The sequence below is a fragment of the Tachysurus fulvidraco genome, chromosome 12 (genome assembly GCF_022655615.1).
Source record: "Tachysurus fulvidraco isolate hzauxx_2018 chromosome 12, HZAU_PFXX_2.0, whole genome shotgun sequence".
Lineage (NCBI taxonomy): Eukaryota > Metazoa > Chordata > Actinopteri > Siluriformes > Bagridae > Tachysurus > Tachysurus fulvidraco.
The window spans coordinates 14214662-14232611 of record NC_062529.1 but is presented as its reverse complement, the minus strand read 5'-3'; the positions used below and the strand labels follow the sequence as shown (position 1 = coordinate 14232611).

General features: G+C 35.0%; 1 protein-coding gene across 1 annotated transcript; it reads right to left on the bottom strand.

Moving 5' to 3' along the window:
• Positions 1-917: 917 nt before the first annotated feature.
• LOC113659712 (utrophin-like) lies at positions 918-17699 on the bottom strand. Its single transcript, XM_027172689.2, has 16 exons — positions 17251-17699; positions 13606-13733; positions 13114-13270; positions 12119-12239; positions 11087-11349; positions 9713-9791; positions 8618-8678; positions 7841-7902; positions 7573-7647; positions 6828-7029; positions 6514-6599; positions 6001-6158; positions 5050-5216; positions 4805-4916; positions 3805-3929; positions 918-1648 (listed from the first exon to the last, which is right to left on the bottom strand). Exons 1-16 carry the CDS (start codon positions 17392-17394, stop codon positions 1540-1542), a joined length of 2049 nt encoding a protein of 682 aa, XP_027028490.2. The 5' UTR covers positions 17395-17699; the 3' UTR covers positions 918-1539.
• Between the last annotated feature and the right edge of the window lie 251 nt (positions 17700-17950).

The window sequence follows — 17950 nt, the reverse complement described above, 5'->3', positions numbered from 1 at the left end:
AATGACATTAGCCAGCTGTATTAAGCCAGCTGCTGTCTAAAAAAGGGCATGCTGATGGATATAGCTTCAAAACCTAAATATATTTGACAGTGCTGGGGCAAAATAAAATAATCTGAGTCATCAATAAACTGATTAATCCAGTGCACAGACTGATCAAATACTCCATGTGTGCACTTGCAATTTCATCTGCTCAGGTGACTCACTAACATTTGTTTGTGGAGCATCAAGTGCCTGAGGCTCTCAAACACAGAATATATATTTCCCAATTCAATTTCCTTTAAACAAGCATTGGGATAGTGATGAGTCATTCCACTGCATATAATAAGTCATTTGTTTATCTATGACACACTGAAAAGCCACCGGCTTTCTTGTTTGGTATAATCAGATAACGCATCCTCCAAATGATTATGCTGAGTGAGTGGGTTAATAACTGTGGACTGTGGTTCTGCCTTTCTATGCTAACCTTAGCCAACTTGAGAAAGGAAGTTTCGGTCCTCCTAATTAAAATGTAATGATACTTTCATGCATCAACATGATTGTCTCTAAATGTAATATTTTATATACATTTTATACAATTAAAAATATTTTAGAATTTTATTTATTAATTGTATAAATTAAATGGCTGATGCAGCTCATTCAGGCACAGAAATGTTTGGATGATCAAATATTTTTCAATTTAGATTTTTCCATTTGTTGTCAGAGGCTGTAGAGGCTTAAGACAGGCTTACTCCATATTATGACTGATATAAAAATGAATGATCTTTCATTTTAAAGTATAATTACAGTCTGTCAGCAGGCCGAAGGGAATCCAAATTAAGCAACGGGTGTAATTATAAATAGACTCACAGAAGAATACATCTCATTAATGTTAAATGAGTTCAGTGACAAAATGTAATTTAAAAAAAAAAATCCCTTTAATTAAAAAGCAGCATAAACATAAGCAGATGGAACATTTGAACTGCACGGCATTCATGAACCATTTCCAAGTCCAGTACGCAGATAAATATGAAAAAAAAAGCACAGTGATTGTGTTATGTTGTGGTATCCAAGATCCAAGATCTATTTGGTAAGCAGAATCTTGTTCAAAGCAAACAAAACATCTTGCAATATTTGAGTTTTGAGTACTGATGTATTGATGATGTGCTACAAATAATGGTGAATATGAATTTGTTGAATAATCCAAATTCTTGGATTAAGCTGTTGAATGGGGTTTAAAAGACACAGTGTTTTTATTGTGGCTCACAGTCAGTGTAATGTCTTAGTCACTCACACTGAAATCTGCATTACTACAACGAATTAAATAAATACAAAATGCACTGTATGTTTTAATGAGAAGTGTAACATCATAATGTAACATCATAATGACTCTGATTACTTCATGTACATAAAGAGGCAGCATTAACACAGACAATATCACAGAATCTAAACAGAAAGATAGCTGGATCCTAATCCTAATCCTGTAAATAATATTTAAAACACTATTGTGTTCTCAAACAGATGCACTGACAGAGTACTTGCTTTTCACTTCTTCCTGAAAAGTCATCTTGTCTGGTGTGTTCCTGATCCATCATGTCCCCTGTCCTGCTGCACACACCATGTCCTCTGAGGGGACTGCAGAGACATTTGGCTGTCTGTGTATTCTTCATTCCTGTAGACACAAAACAGAAAAATACAATGACAGCAGTTATGTTCTGATTTATGATTGTTTCAAAAGAAATTAAATAAAACAATAGCTTCAGGCTTCAGTGCATTTTCAAAAGTCCAAGACCAATTAAAGTACATTTTAGTAATGCACACAGTCATTAGCTAATACCAGCAAAGACAAAGGGATAAGTACATACACACAAACTGACATTTAATGGTCCTGTATTAGGTTATGGTTTCAGCATATGAGTAAAACAATATTTAATTGTTTTTCATTGTGCAATACAATAAAGTAAACGATCGTTTAATCTACTTTATTATTCGAGTTTATACACAGATCTTGTACAGAGAAAGTGTGGAGATTTCATCATGTGTCATTGACACATAAGTGATTTAGTTTGCACTCTGCAGTGCCAGTGAGCACCAAGACTGGCATATTATTAACCATGTGCAGAATCAACGAGGAAGGAGTCACAGTCTTCCTGCTAACAAATGATTTGGTACTCAGTGTGTCAACAGATTCACTGTTTGGGGGATTTTGAAAAATATATATTAAATTCCATTTAATTTGTACAGCACTATAGACACTATTGTCTTAAAGCAGCTTTATAGAAATATAAAAGATCAAATAAAAATTAAATGAAAATTAATCCCTTAAGAAAAGTAAAAAAAAAATCCTACACCCAGTTGTGGGCTATACATTTTTGTAAACTAACACAACACTTAATTAACTTTAGAAACAATGAGCCTATAAGGGTATTTCTTTATCTAAACAGTAATGCTTCATAGAAAGTTGCACCTTAGGCACTTCTCCGATTACAGCCCCTGGGTGTAGCTTAGGGCTGCAGATGTACAGTGATTACATTTCAGTGCAGCACAATTTCAACACACTGAAGAAATTGATATGCAATTACATGCTCTATTTAAACTTCTCCAGCACCTGATTCCTAATGGTTGTGTCTTTTTTTTTTTTTTTACTAATGTGCACAATGATGTGAGAAAAAGACTATCTGTATCTGTATAGATATCGGTGTAGATCCATATTTATACTGCCGAGAGACTAAGATGCAGGAAAACCGAGACGGTGCAAGAGGAAAACATCATTAGGTGAGATTCAGGATGTTAGCATGAGAAAGACTTGGGTGACTTGACAGGCAAATAACAATCACAGGGCTGCTGCAAGGTTTTCTGAAGGGTACTGTGTAACCAGGGCTCCTGAAATAAAAATGATTTATAAAAAAAGGAATGTTGAAGGGATGGACAGTAAAAGAAATGCATGATGAATGCAGAATTTATCCAGTGTGCAGGGATACATAGAGTGGCTGGTGTATTTCATTATCGCAGACTGTTAAGCATGTGGTGAATAATGAGTCCTCTGATTTGCCTCCTGATTTCACCACACAAAAAAGGTCTCTAAGAAAATCCTGATGTAAACTGATCATGCTCGTCATACTGCATCTGCTAAACAGCATAAATGAAGATTTTGTTATTGTTAAATATTCTTGCCATTTTTAACTTTTTGCAAATAGGCAAAAATAATTAAGTTTTTTCATCAGTTCACTGTCAACAAAAAAATAATGAGTCATTTTATAAGTCTGATATACAATTCGTCAGGACACTGTTGGCTTTCAGTATGAGAGATTTTTACCTTAACCTGATAACCTGAGAGAGCATTTTAGTGGTTTAAGGTAACACCTTTGGATTTTAAATGAACAAGCACTTGGAGCATCTATGAGAGCAGAAAGGGGATTAATATCACCAAAATATAAAGATTTGTGTCTATCACAAAACCTAACAGTGTTCTAGTAGCCTAGGTAAAAATAGAAATACTTAAAATTGAGAAATACTTAAAGCCCTTCTATTAAATTGTCTGTTATCATATGAGCCATTAACCACTGTGAAGTGTGACATGACAAAAAAAAAAGTGAGATGAGAAAAGAGCTAATCAAGTCACCTCTACAAACAGGAGATTCAGGAATTAACTTGATTACAGTGGTTATGCAGTGTAGTGAATAATTTCAGCTACACACAGTAGACCGCTGAATAGATGAACTATTATGCATATGTGCTTTGTGTGTATAACCAGACAGTATCTATAATGTATGACATGATATACTGTGATGCCATGTGCAAAATTAAGGGATGTCCTTTTGCACTCACATGTCTAGATCAATATTCTGGACTGGCAGGTATCCAAGACGTGGATGTTTACTGAAGTACTTTTTAGAGCGAAACTTGTTTTTCAGCACTTTGGTGAAGTCACGTACATCTTCCCCAGAAGTGGTCTGTAATGGAATGTAGATCATAAACAAACATCTGTGACCAGTTTGTGCATCTGTGTCTTCATTTATTATAATAACAACAAAAATGTACTGAAATTTACTTAACAATATTGCAATTTAACCCATTTTCACTTTTTAAAGTCTATTGTGAGAGCTACTACTGCCTCCAAAACAAATCTTCAGAAATGTGGACATCAACAGATGAAAATACAAAGCTAAAGCCTGAGGCACAAGCTCCACATTGCAGCAAGGGCCTCTGGGAGAAAACCAGCATAAAAGACGGAGATGCAGAATGTGTACACTCAAGAATCCACACATACTTCTTTCTCTCACTCTTTTCACTTTCAACACCAATCTATAAATAAACAACCCCACACAGGTTTAAATAGTACTTGTTATCTGTAGGTCCTTCGTGGTTGGTCTGTGGCTGTATTTTGTCACACAATTTCCACACAGTTTCATATGGGACAGAATAGAAATCGTTTTATCTTCTTTTTTTTGGTTCCAAAATATAACAGAACACAAAAACATTCAATATTATTATGGCGTCGGTCCATGGCTTAGGCGCTTATACATTTTATCCTTATGTTTACCTTCTGTTCGATGTTTATGTTCTGTAAAGCTGCTTTGAGACAATGTCTATTGAAAAAAGCGCTATACAAATAAACTTGAATTGAATTTCATTGAACATGTACCAACAAGAATGTCTTGAAGTTATACAGTGTTTCTCCCTTTTATTGTCTGATTTGTGGCAGATTTTATACACGGAGGGAGGCTGTGTGTCTGTTTTGTTGTGGCATACAATATATTTATTAAATATGTTACACTGTGCTTTCATAAAAGTATTATAAAAGCATGAGAAGATGATGCACACTCACTGGGGTGCAGTATTCCACCATAGGATAGGTTAATTTGTGACTTCTCGTAGTTCTTCCAGTGAAGAAACATCTTTGACACACATCATAGTTGAAATGCTTCAGACTACGATACCTGAGAAATGAGCATATACTGTATTTTGATTACTGTTCCTCTAACACACACATTTCATATTTCTTAGTAACTGCTATAGTTACATGATCTAAACTAAATGATAGTACACATAAATGATCTTTGATGAGTTTACCTAAAGCCCACCATGGGACACTCTTTACAGATGTTACACTTGGCCTTGTGCTTGGCAGTCTCAGCTGCAGCCAGTCTGTGCATCACCGGCAGCCACACCATGGATTGAGGCTCTAGAAGCATCCAATCCACAAACTGCTCCAGCTCAACTGTGTCCTTATCACCTACCTGAAGAACATCAGTAAAGACTGATTTCTTGTTTAACCCCAATGAATTAAAATGTTGTTGTTGTTGTTGTTGTTATTGTTGTTGTTGTTGTTTTCATTTATTCTTCTTTAATGATTAATTTATATTGGTCAAAACAATGGTCAATCCAGGAAATGGTACCTGCTACAGTGCAGCCTGGAAAAGTTTTGCTAATCAAATTTAAGAACACTTTAGTAAAACATTTGGTCCATTAAAAGCAAAATAATTCAAACAATTCATTCAACTCCACTCCAGGAACAGGGAAGATACACACTACAAGCTACATTATGAGAAAATGGAGGTATAAAAATGATCAAAGATTCTATCCTAGAGGGCTATTTATCATTTTTGAGGCATATTCCTCAATGACAAGAGAGTGTAATGTTCCTTAGCTTCTTCATCAGCAGGCGGTTAATGTGTAATTTTATTAGAGCTGCCAAACAGAGTATTATTTGTCATTCAAATCTTTCCTCATGACATCAGACCTGTTACTACATGTATACATCTATTGAAGGAGGTCAGCAGGTATAATTTCATTCATTAGTTAAATTAAAAATTGTATTTATGGCATGGAAGATGTGGAAGTTCAAAGATGTGAGTAGATTCATACATATTTTAAACTCAAACACTATATGCCCAAAAGTACAATATAACAAATCTGTTAGCTTAGGTTAGCTAAGGTTAGCTGCTATTGGTATGAACAAAATTAATTCTCACTAAAATCAAGACAAAACTCTCATGAGTAAGTTGGTTGTCTCAGACTCACATACTGAAAGCAGCTGTGGACGCTTGGTTCCACATTACTCCCACCGAAAGCAGTGGCTTCACCCAGCTGGTAGGGGATCTGGATAGTAGTGTGTAGCAGCATTCTGAGCTGTTTTGGGTTACACACTCCTGCAGAGCTGGCCACCTGAGTGAACAGATCTATGGAGAGGTACCATGAATTAGATCTGAGACTAATATTACTGAATCACAGACTATATGAAGGTATTTGTAAAAAATAATGTTAAAATTGTAGTGGTGTGTTGGGTTGGCTTTTACAGTTCCGGTTTCCAATCTGATTCTGTGCTCAGGTTACTTACAGTATTCTCCCTCTGTCTGTTTCGGTTTTCTCCCACATCCCAATGATGTACATGATGACAGGGGCCTGTCTATGCTAAATTGTCCCTAGGTATGAATGATGTGTGAATGTGTGAACAGATAGTGCCCTGATATTCCCCTCATTCTCTGTATTCCTTTGATAGGTTATGGATACACGAACAAAGGCAAAAATAATTACATTTATACTTCTCTCCAATGTGTCCTTTTGACAGAGAAAGTAGCCCAATCTTTATAGACAGAATTTGAACTTTACCACTTCGATCCCTAAGAAAAATATAAAAGTAATGAATGAATCTTACAATGACCTTTTTTCTTTATTTCTTTTCTTTTCTTTTTTTTTTTAAAAAAGCATCTTCTTCAGAGCCAAATACAGTATAAGTAAATAATCCATTCTGACAGAAAAGAGTCATAATACTGTGTATTAACAGTAGGCATACATTTTATCTTTATGAATTTTGTGGATAGTATAATAACAGTGAAATATTCATATACCTGTCATAAACATTTAGAAGCCAGTTAAGACACAGGTCCACACACAAGGGGATATTGATGAGCTCTGGATACATCTGCTGAAGTTCAGTATATATTGTCAATAGACAGGTAATGATGGCTGGAACCTCCAAAATGTGCTCGTTATGAGTCAGCTGATGTTGTTCAAAGACACCCTGAACCATGGCCAACTCCAAACGGTCCACTAAAAAAGATTCATATTAATTTATTGCCATATCTCCATTCATTTCTCCCCCCACAAGAAATTCATGTTTAATGAATTGTGTTCAGTGCATTTTAATAGAAAGTAGCAGAGCACAGCATATCCCCTGGCATACAACAAAAAATTTCAACTCAAAAGCCTGGGAAAAATTGCACTAATTTCAACAGATCTGAAACCAATTATGAATTCCAGCAAAAATCTAATGTATGGCTCATTAATATCTAAAATTTGCCTTCTAGCTCACTTGGCAGAACACATTTCTGCACAATTTATGCTGAAGTAAGGCTGTCAGTATCCCCATTTTGGCTGCAAATACCTTATGAATATTGTGAGATTTGGCAGTCAAAGGCTGTGCTCACTAATAGTCCTCAATACATTCAGCTAAAAGGCCTGTCGAAGACTGATATGCTGAAATTCACCTGTTCTTTTATATTAATCACCAAACTGTGTAAAACACCTTCCTTGTTTTGGCATTCAGTGATTGTATCAGAAGCAGGTATTTGCAGTAATTGAGAAGGCACTCACAACACAGGGCTTTCTGAACTCTGCGACTCTTCAGAGCTGTGCGGTATGCTGAGAATCGTACATGCCGGAGCTCAGCTACAGGAAAAAAGTGTAAAATGTGATGATCATATACAGCTCACATGTGGACTTTCCATTAAAATTTCATTTAAGGTTAACTGGTGTGCAAATAATTAACAAAAAATTAATGAGTATTTTTACTCTTTAGATCAATTGTGCAGTCGAGGAAATATTTAACAACAACCTCTCAGGTACTGGATTTAAGACTCACTCATTGACTGTAATAGTTGAGTCATCAATGGATGATCCCATGATGTGGACTGTTTTTCATGGCTGAAAATTTACAATTTTTAACAAATCTAATTAGAAAACAACAACGAACGTATCAAATAATAATTTGTAGGTATATTCAGTCAGGTCCATAAATATTGGGACATCGACACAATTCTAACATTTTTGGCTCTATACACCACCACAATGGATTTGAAATGAAACGAACAAGTTGTGCTTTAACTGCAGACTGTCAGCTTTAATTTGAGGGCATTTACATACAAATCAGGTGAACGGTGTAGGAATTACAACAATTAGCATATGTGCCTCCCACTTGTTAAGGTACCAAAAGTAATGGGACAGAATAATAATCATAAAACAAACTTTCACTTTTTTTTAATACTTGGTTGCAAATCCTTTACAGTCAATTACAGCCTGAAGTCTGGAATGCATAGACATCACCAGATGCTGGGTTTCATCCCTGGTGATGCTCTGCCAGGCCTCTACTGCAACTGTCTTCAGTTCCTGCTTGTTCTTGGGGCATTTTCCCTTCAGTTTTGTCTTCAGCAAGTGAAATGCATGCTCAATCGGATTCAGGTCAGGTGATTGACTTGGCCATTGCATAACATTCCACTTTTTTCCCTTAAAAAACTCTTTGTTTGTTTTTGCAGTATGCTTTGGGTCATTGTTACAATTGTGTCGATGTCCCAATATTTATGGAACTGACTGTAGGTAAGCCTATATCTGAAAATATGTTTAACATCAATTAAAAACTCACTTGATGTAATAAGGGACACTGTTATGAAATACTGCCCTCTGCCATGGATACTGAACCGAGACTGTCGAGGAGACATGAACCACTTAGTATCATTTTATAGTTTATGACTCTGTAGCAAACCATGGTAAAGATAGTATACATGCAGAAAAATAAAACTCAAGTGAAGGTCTGTGTACATCTGTGTATCATATCCAAATAAATTCATTCAACTGGAAGCCATTAATAATAAAAAAGTAAATGATTTTAATGAATAGTAGAGGTTATATAAATACTGTAGTTTTGAAGGTTCATGTGTGGATTAGGGGTAGACTTCATGGTATTCATACCTTTTTTTAATGAAAACCTTTCATACGTTATTTGTATGAAAGTAAACAAAATACAGTCAAATCACCTCAAACCATTTATTCGGAATTGGATAAATATCTCATTTGATCAGGTCCTTTTTTTTAATGAATTGAATTTTTTTTTTTACCAGAGGCCAAAAAGTGCGCCTGTGTTTAGCATTAAATTTCATTGTCTTGTCACACTTCACAGGAATAGTTAATGGGTCATATAAAAGTAGACACTCTAGGCTTTTGGAATTTGTAGTATTTCCATTTTTTTCCCTAGCCTACTGGGTGCAATATATTCATAGATAAGTTCCAAAAATATCAAACCCATTTCTGCTTTCTGAGATGCCCCAAGTATGTTTAAAAGATGTTCTTTTCAGCCACTAAAATTCTGTGTAAGGTTATCCGAACAGAGGTAAAAAAAATTCCTAATGAAAGCCTACAGTATCCTAACAGAGTTTAATATCAGACTTGCACCAAATCATTTGTTTATACTAATTAAAAATGTCTGACCATTTGATTTCCAGTGTACTGGGTTAACGGGGTTAAAGTGTTAACATAACTTCACTGTATAAAGAGAATGTAAGGTTATGCAGAATGACGATTGGTTGTGCCAACCATATACAGTACATAAATCCAATGTTATTCATATAGTTAATAAATAATGTAATAATACACAGAAACATCATGTAATTTTTTTTTCAGGGCTAAGAAAACATAAGCATGCAACAGTAAAATAATGGCTGTATTTTCTGACCAGCTTTACCAGATAAGAAGTCTTGAGACAACAGTCTGTTATCAACTTGAGCCACTATGAACTGTCTGTGCTGATTCATCACTTGTGCCTGTGAAAACAAGGGGTCATAACTATGCCAGAGCTTTAAAGCTTTCATTCTACAACAACAGCAAAAGAAACCTCTGTAACAAAGGGAATAGAGAAAGGAATCTTACACTTATTAAATATAAAAATGCCAAATTCTTACCGTTTCATATTGGCTTTGTTTTGTAAAGTATTTCATCTAAGATATTTGCTGCCTTGAAGTTTTGAAGATGAATGACCTGTTCTCACATTATAGTTCTACATGGCTAAAGAATATTTTTATGTACACAGTCTGGCAGAGTTTATGGAGATATTTAATCTACTACAACAAAACATCAAACTTTATTAATTGGCTGAATATGGCTTAAATATTTCTCCTGTAATATTCCAGTTTTAGAATATTTAAATGCCTTTGACATTGTGGTGACAATTTGATAGCTTTTTTCTCTTTTCTGAAAACTTTAGAGTAAGAGGACACCTGGAGGTAAATGTTTAATTGTCATTGTCCTTCAGAAGACCAGATCGATAGCAAAGGTCGATATCATGGCTCTGAGAATCTACAACAGATTATAATGGTCACATACTTATCACAAGACAAGACACTAACTGCAAACCAAGCAAGATGTGACATGGTGCTATTAATGTAATATTAAAAACAATCAATTCCTGTATGCCATCACTGAAATATGAATGTGATAAGATCAGCCGAATTACAGTATTGTTTATTGTTGATGTAGAATTTCGACATTACATTTTAGAAAAGACCTACAAGCTACTTATCTAAGAACACTATATGGCCAAATGTATGTGGACTCCTGACCATCAAACCTATGTGCTTGTTGAACATCCTATTACAAAGACATGACGCTAACATGGAGTTGGTCAAGTTTCTGCTATAACACGGGTCTGGACTTAACTTATCAAACTACCTCTATATGTAGCTGGCTTTGTGCACAGGAGCACTGTCATGCTAGTACAGGTTTGGGCCTCAAAGTTCCACTAAAGGGAATTGATAATACTACACATACTTTCACATACTTTTGGTCATATAGAGTTTTGTAGATTGAATTATTTAGAGGTATAATCTGGCAGCAATGACACTGGAGTCAGATTAATGTGAAGAAGGTTAACAAAACAGCTGACGATATTTTCTGCACCAGAGTATAGCTTTACTGCCCCTCAAATAAAAAGTTGCTAAACACACATTACTACTTTTTTAAAACAACACACAATGACATTTACCATCTGATCTGCTTAATGCCAGTCACAGCACATTCTCACACTAAACATTTGAGGGTTTTTTTATATAAATTAACTCACACTTTCAAAATCATCCAGCATATAGCTGTCCAGTGTATGTCCATCTGAGCAACATCCCTCCCACTTATTCTCCATAATTGCCAAGCCCAAGTCTAGCTGATGCATGGCATCCTGGAGGTCCTGAAGTGCTCTCAGTACCCATCTGACCTGCTGCTGCCAGCTGGCTGTGTTAAAACAGAACCGATCCCAGTGATGTTGGACGTCCGTGGCCTCATTCAGCACAGCTTGAGCCAACCATATCCTCTGGTCCATCCGAGCAGGCTCTGAATATATCAATACAGAAATAGAGTTCAGAGAATAGTTAGAATCTGAGCACATTTTCCAGCTACAATCACATTAATAAATGTAAAAAATCTGAAAAGAAAATCTAATTAATTTTGCAGTATTTCATCTTTTACTCTTTATGCCCAAAAGCCCAAAATAGAATTCATAAATACAATGTATAAATAAAATATAACATTCTTTCCTACTTTAGTCTGAGCTTCCTTTAACTGAGGAATTTAAATTGAGGGATCATCAGTGCAAGACCTATTTGAAGCAAGAAGCATTAAATGACTAAACTAAAATCTCTTTCCCATCAAAATATTTCCATCAGACATGGGAACAAATAAATCTCAGCTTCACAATATTATCCAAAGTCTCCACTTATGTCACAAAATGTTCACAAGCGAATTAAAGAATAAATGGACTGTAGGAATAAATGGCCATAAATTCCACTTCCAGTAGCAAGATGGTATAAATCTACAGATCTAGAAGGAGTAATAAATCCAGATCCCTCACTTTTCTCATTCTGTCTCTGGGCTTTACTGTCTGCATTCAAGTGAATGTGATGCTCTCAATTTATAATAAACTTCAGAAATGGAGCCAAAATGAGAAAATGTAATGTAACAAGAATGTGGAACATGTTTTGCAAAATAACACACAACAATCAGAAAACTTTTATGGTTGTTTCACAGTTGATAAACTCATCTTAGTGAGTGTTTTACTGATAGAGTGAAAGAAGACTCTCTCATGTGATAGGGGAACTCTGACCTGCTTCTTCTTTCACAATGCTTTCACTCAGGTTATCCATATGATGCAGAGGAAACAGACACATCTGCTTCAGTGGACTCTCTAAATCTTGCCTTTGACTGCTGAGCTGCTTCTGCAGAGCCTAAATGATACAGTTTGCATTATGTTAGAAAAGAAGCGCCCCATGTGAGAAGATAAAGATAAAATACAATATCTTCCTGATCCGCAAGGCTATCCTTGACTTTTCTGAAAGGTCAAAACAAATAGAACTGTTTTATTAATTCATAAAGGAGCTTCTCTGGTCAGGGTGTAAAACAAAATTAGAGGGGGAAAGTGACTTCGAAACAGAAAAAAAACAACATTTTGTGTTCAGCTGAAGGTCACCTTGAGAAGTCAAGCAGAGAAAATTGTATGGTGTATATTAGAAGCACATCATTTCCTGTGTGTTGTCTCCTCATAAAAATATATAAAATATATAAGAATATCACAATATGATTTACTTTCTTATTTTCCAAGATATATTTAACTTTTAGTTTCATTATATTGAATTCATATTGGAACATTCTTAAATTGATGTAGTTGTAGTGATGTCCTTGCAGTTACAATCCCACTTTGCCAAGATAAAAACAAAGATACATCAAACTGTGATCCATTAAAAAAAAACACTGGCCATTTGTAAAAAGTATATAAATACTTCAGCAATATTTGGGAAGTAAATACGACATGGTACCTGAACTACACCTGAGCTGGCTGATTGTGTGTCTTGAGGAAAACACTGTGAGTGGAAATATGATATAAGAAAGGCTACAGTGCAGTTGTACATTATATACACATTGATATCTAAAATGCATTAGATTCTGAAAAAGAATGACAAAACATCCGCTAACCAATGTTATCATCAGTCAGAATGTTCTAAGGAAAAACTGGAGTTTACATCTTTATTAAATAAAAATACAACTACAATTATATCAAGATCAGGTATTAAGCTTTTTTCATGAACTTCTCATGTAACTGACCATACAGTAGTCTTGGAGCTCCGGTAGATTATTAGTATCATCACCAGTAGTGCTATGACTGGTAAGTTCTTCCTCTTTCAGCTTTGCCCAGAACCAGAGTTCATCTAGTTGCGTCATTAAGTCTGCACCACTCTGACTGGGAAGCTCCACAGAGTCCCTGTAAGAACATAGCAGACCTGTAACACTGTACTGTAGATGTTAACTTCAACAGAGAGAATTTGACCATATCAAAACCATAACTTCAAAACCATCTCTGATTTTAACTCAGAAGTTTCTGATCTTTAAAACTATCAAAACAAAATATTCCATATTTTTATATTTGAAATGAATATTTTGGTACAAAACATCACATATATTCGTATATTCGTTCGATCTATCGACATTCAACATGATATTGTACACAGTATATTTTTGCAATGGATTGTGACTGCTGCAAATAATAAGACAGTTTTGAATGGGATTTATGTTTAAATATGTTTGCAGGCAGAGAACCTGTTAGGAAAGATATTTAAATAGGTGTAGTTATTTTCATCAGGGCTTATTCCTTTGAAACCCTGCGATTGGTCCCTCATCCTCTTTCTGGAGAAACCACAGTTGGTAGTAATCTCTGTCTGCATATCCTGGGGAGAGATTGTAGAAAGAACAACAAATAGATGCTACAATCAATAATAGATAGAGAATTGATTATGTAAAATTAGTCTGCTTAGTGTCACTTATTACATGTCAAGCACACTAATCATTATAAAAAGACTGACATACATTTAAAACAGAAATATACCTTTTTGATTTTAAACCAATAACATCTCAAACTTTTAACGATGTTCAATTTATTAGTAAAGCTGTTGTTTATCCAAGTGAGGCTACAGTCATTAATCTCTTAAAAATATTGAATTGAGATGTGCTGTGTTAATAAAAGTACTGAAATATGCCATATTCCTATTGCATTGCACCTCATCATTCAGAACAGAACTATATTCTGTCAGTTTTCTTTTCAAACAAATAAACACTGAATGTATCATATATTCCAGCAGACATATTTTATGTGTCTGATTTATTTGTTCTCACTCTTACTGTTTACACAGGGTTTTATGAGACAACAAATTCTATGAAATTTCAGAGAAAGTTTTTTGCTGTGAAAATAATCTAAATCTCTGTGTCATACATATTTAAACAGAGACAAAATAAAAAATTCTCTGTAATATATGAAAATATTAAATATACAGTAAAGGCACTATATTATTTAAGTGCATTGATCTACCCAAAATATTTTTCCATTAATTGACATAACTGAGGGAACAGGCTAAAGTTTGGTTGTGTGGTTCTGCAAACTCATATTACAGTAAGTTATTTTATTACCATGTGCTGTAATAAAAAGACAAGCAGCTCATTTTGTGCATAAATAATATTGTCAACATATTTTCTCCTTAACTATTTTTGGTTTATTAACACAAATCATTTATTATAATGTTTTTCTCTGTGTGCGTGTGTGTTTTAATATGTCTTACTAAAAAAGTCATATCTGTGTATGAAAGTGGTTATGAAACTTATTTTTTAATGAGTAGTTCAGTCTGTATTAGAGTGAGGCAAATGTTAAGTTAATGTCACACTATTGTGGCGGTTATAAAAATCATGGCAGTTATATATGTCTGTGAAACATAGACCCAAGATATGTATGAACAGTTAGAAAATCTTCAAGTTTTATTATTATTATTATTATTTAAGGCTTAATTCATTAGAGTAGTTTATATAACGGTAGTTTTATTGGTGATAGCGTTAAAACAAGCTCATGGAATTGAAACTGAAGCAACATGCATTCAATAAGAAAGCATTCTCAGAATCTTCATGCATTTATACAATAATGCTAAATTAAAAGCTGTTTTTTGCTATACTATACATACATTAATTCTTTTTGAACTGGTGTTTTTATATCCTTGATATCCAGGCAATTAACAGTAAAGGTCAAGATACTGCAAGTTATATCTAACGGTAAAAAAATATATATATAGCTCACATTTGCAATTCCCAAAATGACCAAAATATGGCATTTATTGTTTTTATCAGTTGCCAAGACAAACAAAGCTACTCGGTGAATCACTATCATAGACCATAAGGGCCAAACACACACATATGTGCACATATACCTTTAGATGTAATTATATATTTCAACTTCCATTTAGAGAGATGTACAGTACTGTTACTACTAGCTCAACAGTGAAAGACCTGGGTGTTATATTAGACAGCAATACTGAAAATCATATCGCCCATATTACAAAGACAGCCTTCTTCCACCTTAGAAATATTGCCAAGCTACTGTAAGAAACATCTTATCTGTATCTGATGCTGAGAAGCTAGTTCATGCATTCACGATCTGCAGACTGGACTATTGTAATGCATTACTAGGTGGTTGTCCTGTATCTTCAATAAATAGGCTAAAGTTAGTCCAAAATGCAGAAATTACCAAGAGACAAAAGAAATTATGATCATATAACCACAATTTTATTATTTCTACACTGGCTACCTGTTAAGTTTAAAATTGATTACAAACTGCTGCTACTTACGTACAAGTATCTAAATGGTTTAGCACCCATGTCTTCTAACATGCTACAATCCTTCACACTTTCTGAGAAACTCAGGACTTCTGGTAGTTCCCAGAATATCACTATAGGTGGTTTTCGTATTTAGCTCCCAAACTTTGGAATATCCTTCCTGATAGTGTTCTAGACACACTCAAAGACATATCTCTTTAGTCATGCATACACATACTTCCTATAACCAGGTTTACTCCAGTACATCTGATCACATGCATATTATCATCTAGTGCTTGGTAATATTATGAACAGCAGCTACACTAATTCCTCTCCACTTGCTTCTCTTTTTCTACCCATCCCGAGGCATCCAGAGATTGTACCAGCTCCAGTTCAGTATCATGAAGATTTTGGACCTTCACTGAGATGAGGCCAACCAAGTGAGGATCCTGAGGCAGGTACAGTAAATATGTATCAGCTCCAGTTGAACATTCTAAGAGGAAGTGCGAACCACATGTGGTCTTTGAGGACAACAACCTTCTCATAAATACAACATTGTCACGCTGTATATTTATTATCACACCCTCCAGTGTCACCCAAATGAAGATGAGGTTCCCTTTAGAATCTGGTTCTCCTCAAGGTTTCTTCCTCTCCCATCTAAGGAAGTTTTTCCTTGCCACAGTTGCCTCCATCACCTCAGGCTTGCTCATTTTCAGATAAATACAAACACATTTTAAATATAGGTCTAATATTAATCTTGAATTTTTGTATTATATTAATCTTTGTATAATATTAAAACTTGTATTATGTTTCTTATGTTTTGTAAAGCTGCTTTGAGACAATGTCCATTGTTAAGTGTTTGTAGGTGCTATACAAATAAATTTTAATTGAATTTATTTTTCAAAGCTTTTATAATGGATTCCCTAAAATATATATGGCGATGGACTAAATCAAGAACAAAGAGAAAAAAACAAATTGGATGACTGCTGAGTGTCACTGCAGAAATTTAAGACTTTCAGATTTACAGTATGACACTCCGAGTTGGCTTTGTTCCATTCGAGAACGAATCAGAGCCATTCAATAACTGACCTTCTCTCTCTATTGCACTTAGTGTAAGGCTTTAAAGCAAACCGTCATTTTGGCTGGATCCATTGTAATTCTTCTGCCTGACTGAATTATAAATTACAACAGAACTGCTGAAGTAAACTGATCTGTTAATATAAAAGGTGATTAAATCATTTGTTGTAGAGCAGCACTTTGTTAACTGTTCCTAAAAGCCACAGTATATTACACCTAAATCTCACTTTAAATATCATTTAAAATCATATCTATCTATCTGTCTGTCTGTCTGGCTGGCTGTCTGTCTGTTTGTCTGTCTGTCTGTCTGTCTGTCTGTCTGTCTGTCAACTATATGAAAAGCTTTGAATAGAAAAGAAAAAATGTTTTTAAATTGATTGAGATTTCAAAATATAAAAATATTTTTCCAATAGCCACAATGCTAGACACCTGAAATCTCCTCTGCATTTACAATTGCCCTTATACACAATTAATCTGTCACCTCTTACAGTACATCCTGAAGTCAACAGAGACAAAGAGAATTCAGTCACCATACCTTGCTCAGTTTCTGATATCTTGGTGATGTAAAAGTCACAGTTTGGACTCTGTGTAGAAGAAGCATCACTTTCTGAAGTGAGGATCTCACCATAGCCATTATTCTCCAGCTGCTTTGCCTCCGGAAGCGTCTCAAGATTTTCATCCTTCTGAACAGCAGCCACCTGTTCCCTCACAATGAGAATTTCTTTCAACTTTCCAAGTCTCTGTGTTAGTCCACTTCCATTCTTTTAATTAGACTTCCTTTCGAGGTGAAGGGCAGCTGAATGTAATAGGCTGCTTTTAAGGGGCTTAGCCCAAGTGCAACAGACAGAGGAATCCAGCTCAATATTAGTCTTCTGGCATGGACGCTTACTGGTTACAACTAATGGAATACACAAGAATTATGAGAATGTCCTGAAAAAGACTCAGTGTGTCACAGAGCAGTAGCTCTAGACGCATCCTTCCTGCTTGAGGATATGAACAAGAAAGAGAAGGGAGGGGTGAAGAGAGCACATAGTGAGGTACTCCACAGACATAGTCTTATATGATCAGTCCTCATCCTGCCCTTTACATAGTAATGTAGTAGACATAGACACACTCCAAAAATATTCAGTTCAAGGTTTTATCATAGGCTATATATTATATTTCCACAAAGCATTTACCTAAAAGTTACCAGAATGCATGAACCAAAGTTCCTGACGCTATATCAATTTTGACTA

What these genes read in the sequence shown, in the direction of transcription:
- LOC113659712 (XM_027172689.2), bottom strand. Translation starts at nt 17,394, where the DNA reads ATGAAAATCTTGAGACGCTTCCGGAGGCAAAGCAGCTGGAGAATAATG. An exon ending in TGCTGGATGATTTTGAAAGT is followed by an intron (nt 9,792 to 11,086) that starts GTGAGTTAATTT and finishes TTGTTTTCACAG; the next exon opens with GCACAAGTGATGAATCAGCA. An exon ending in CTTCTAAATGTTTATGACAG is followed by an intron (nt 6,600 to 6,827) that starts GTATATGAATAT and finishes TATTTTTCTTAG; the next exon opens with GGATCGAAGTGGTAAAGTTC.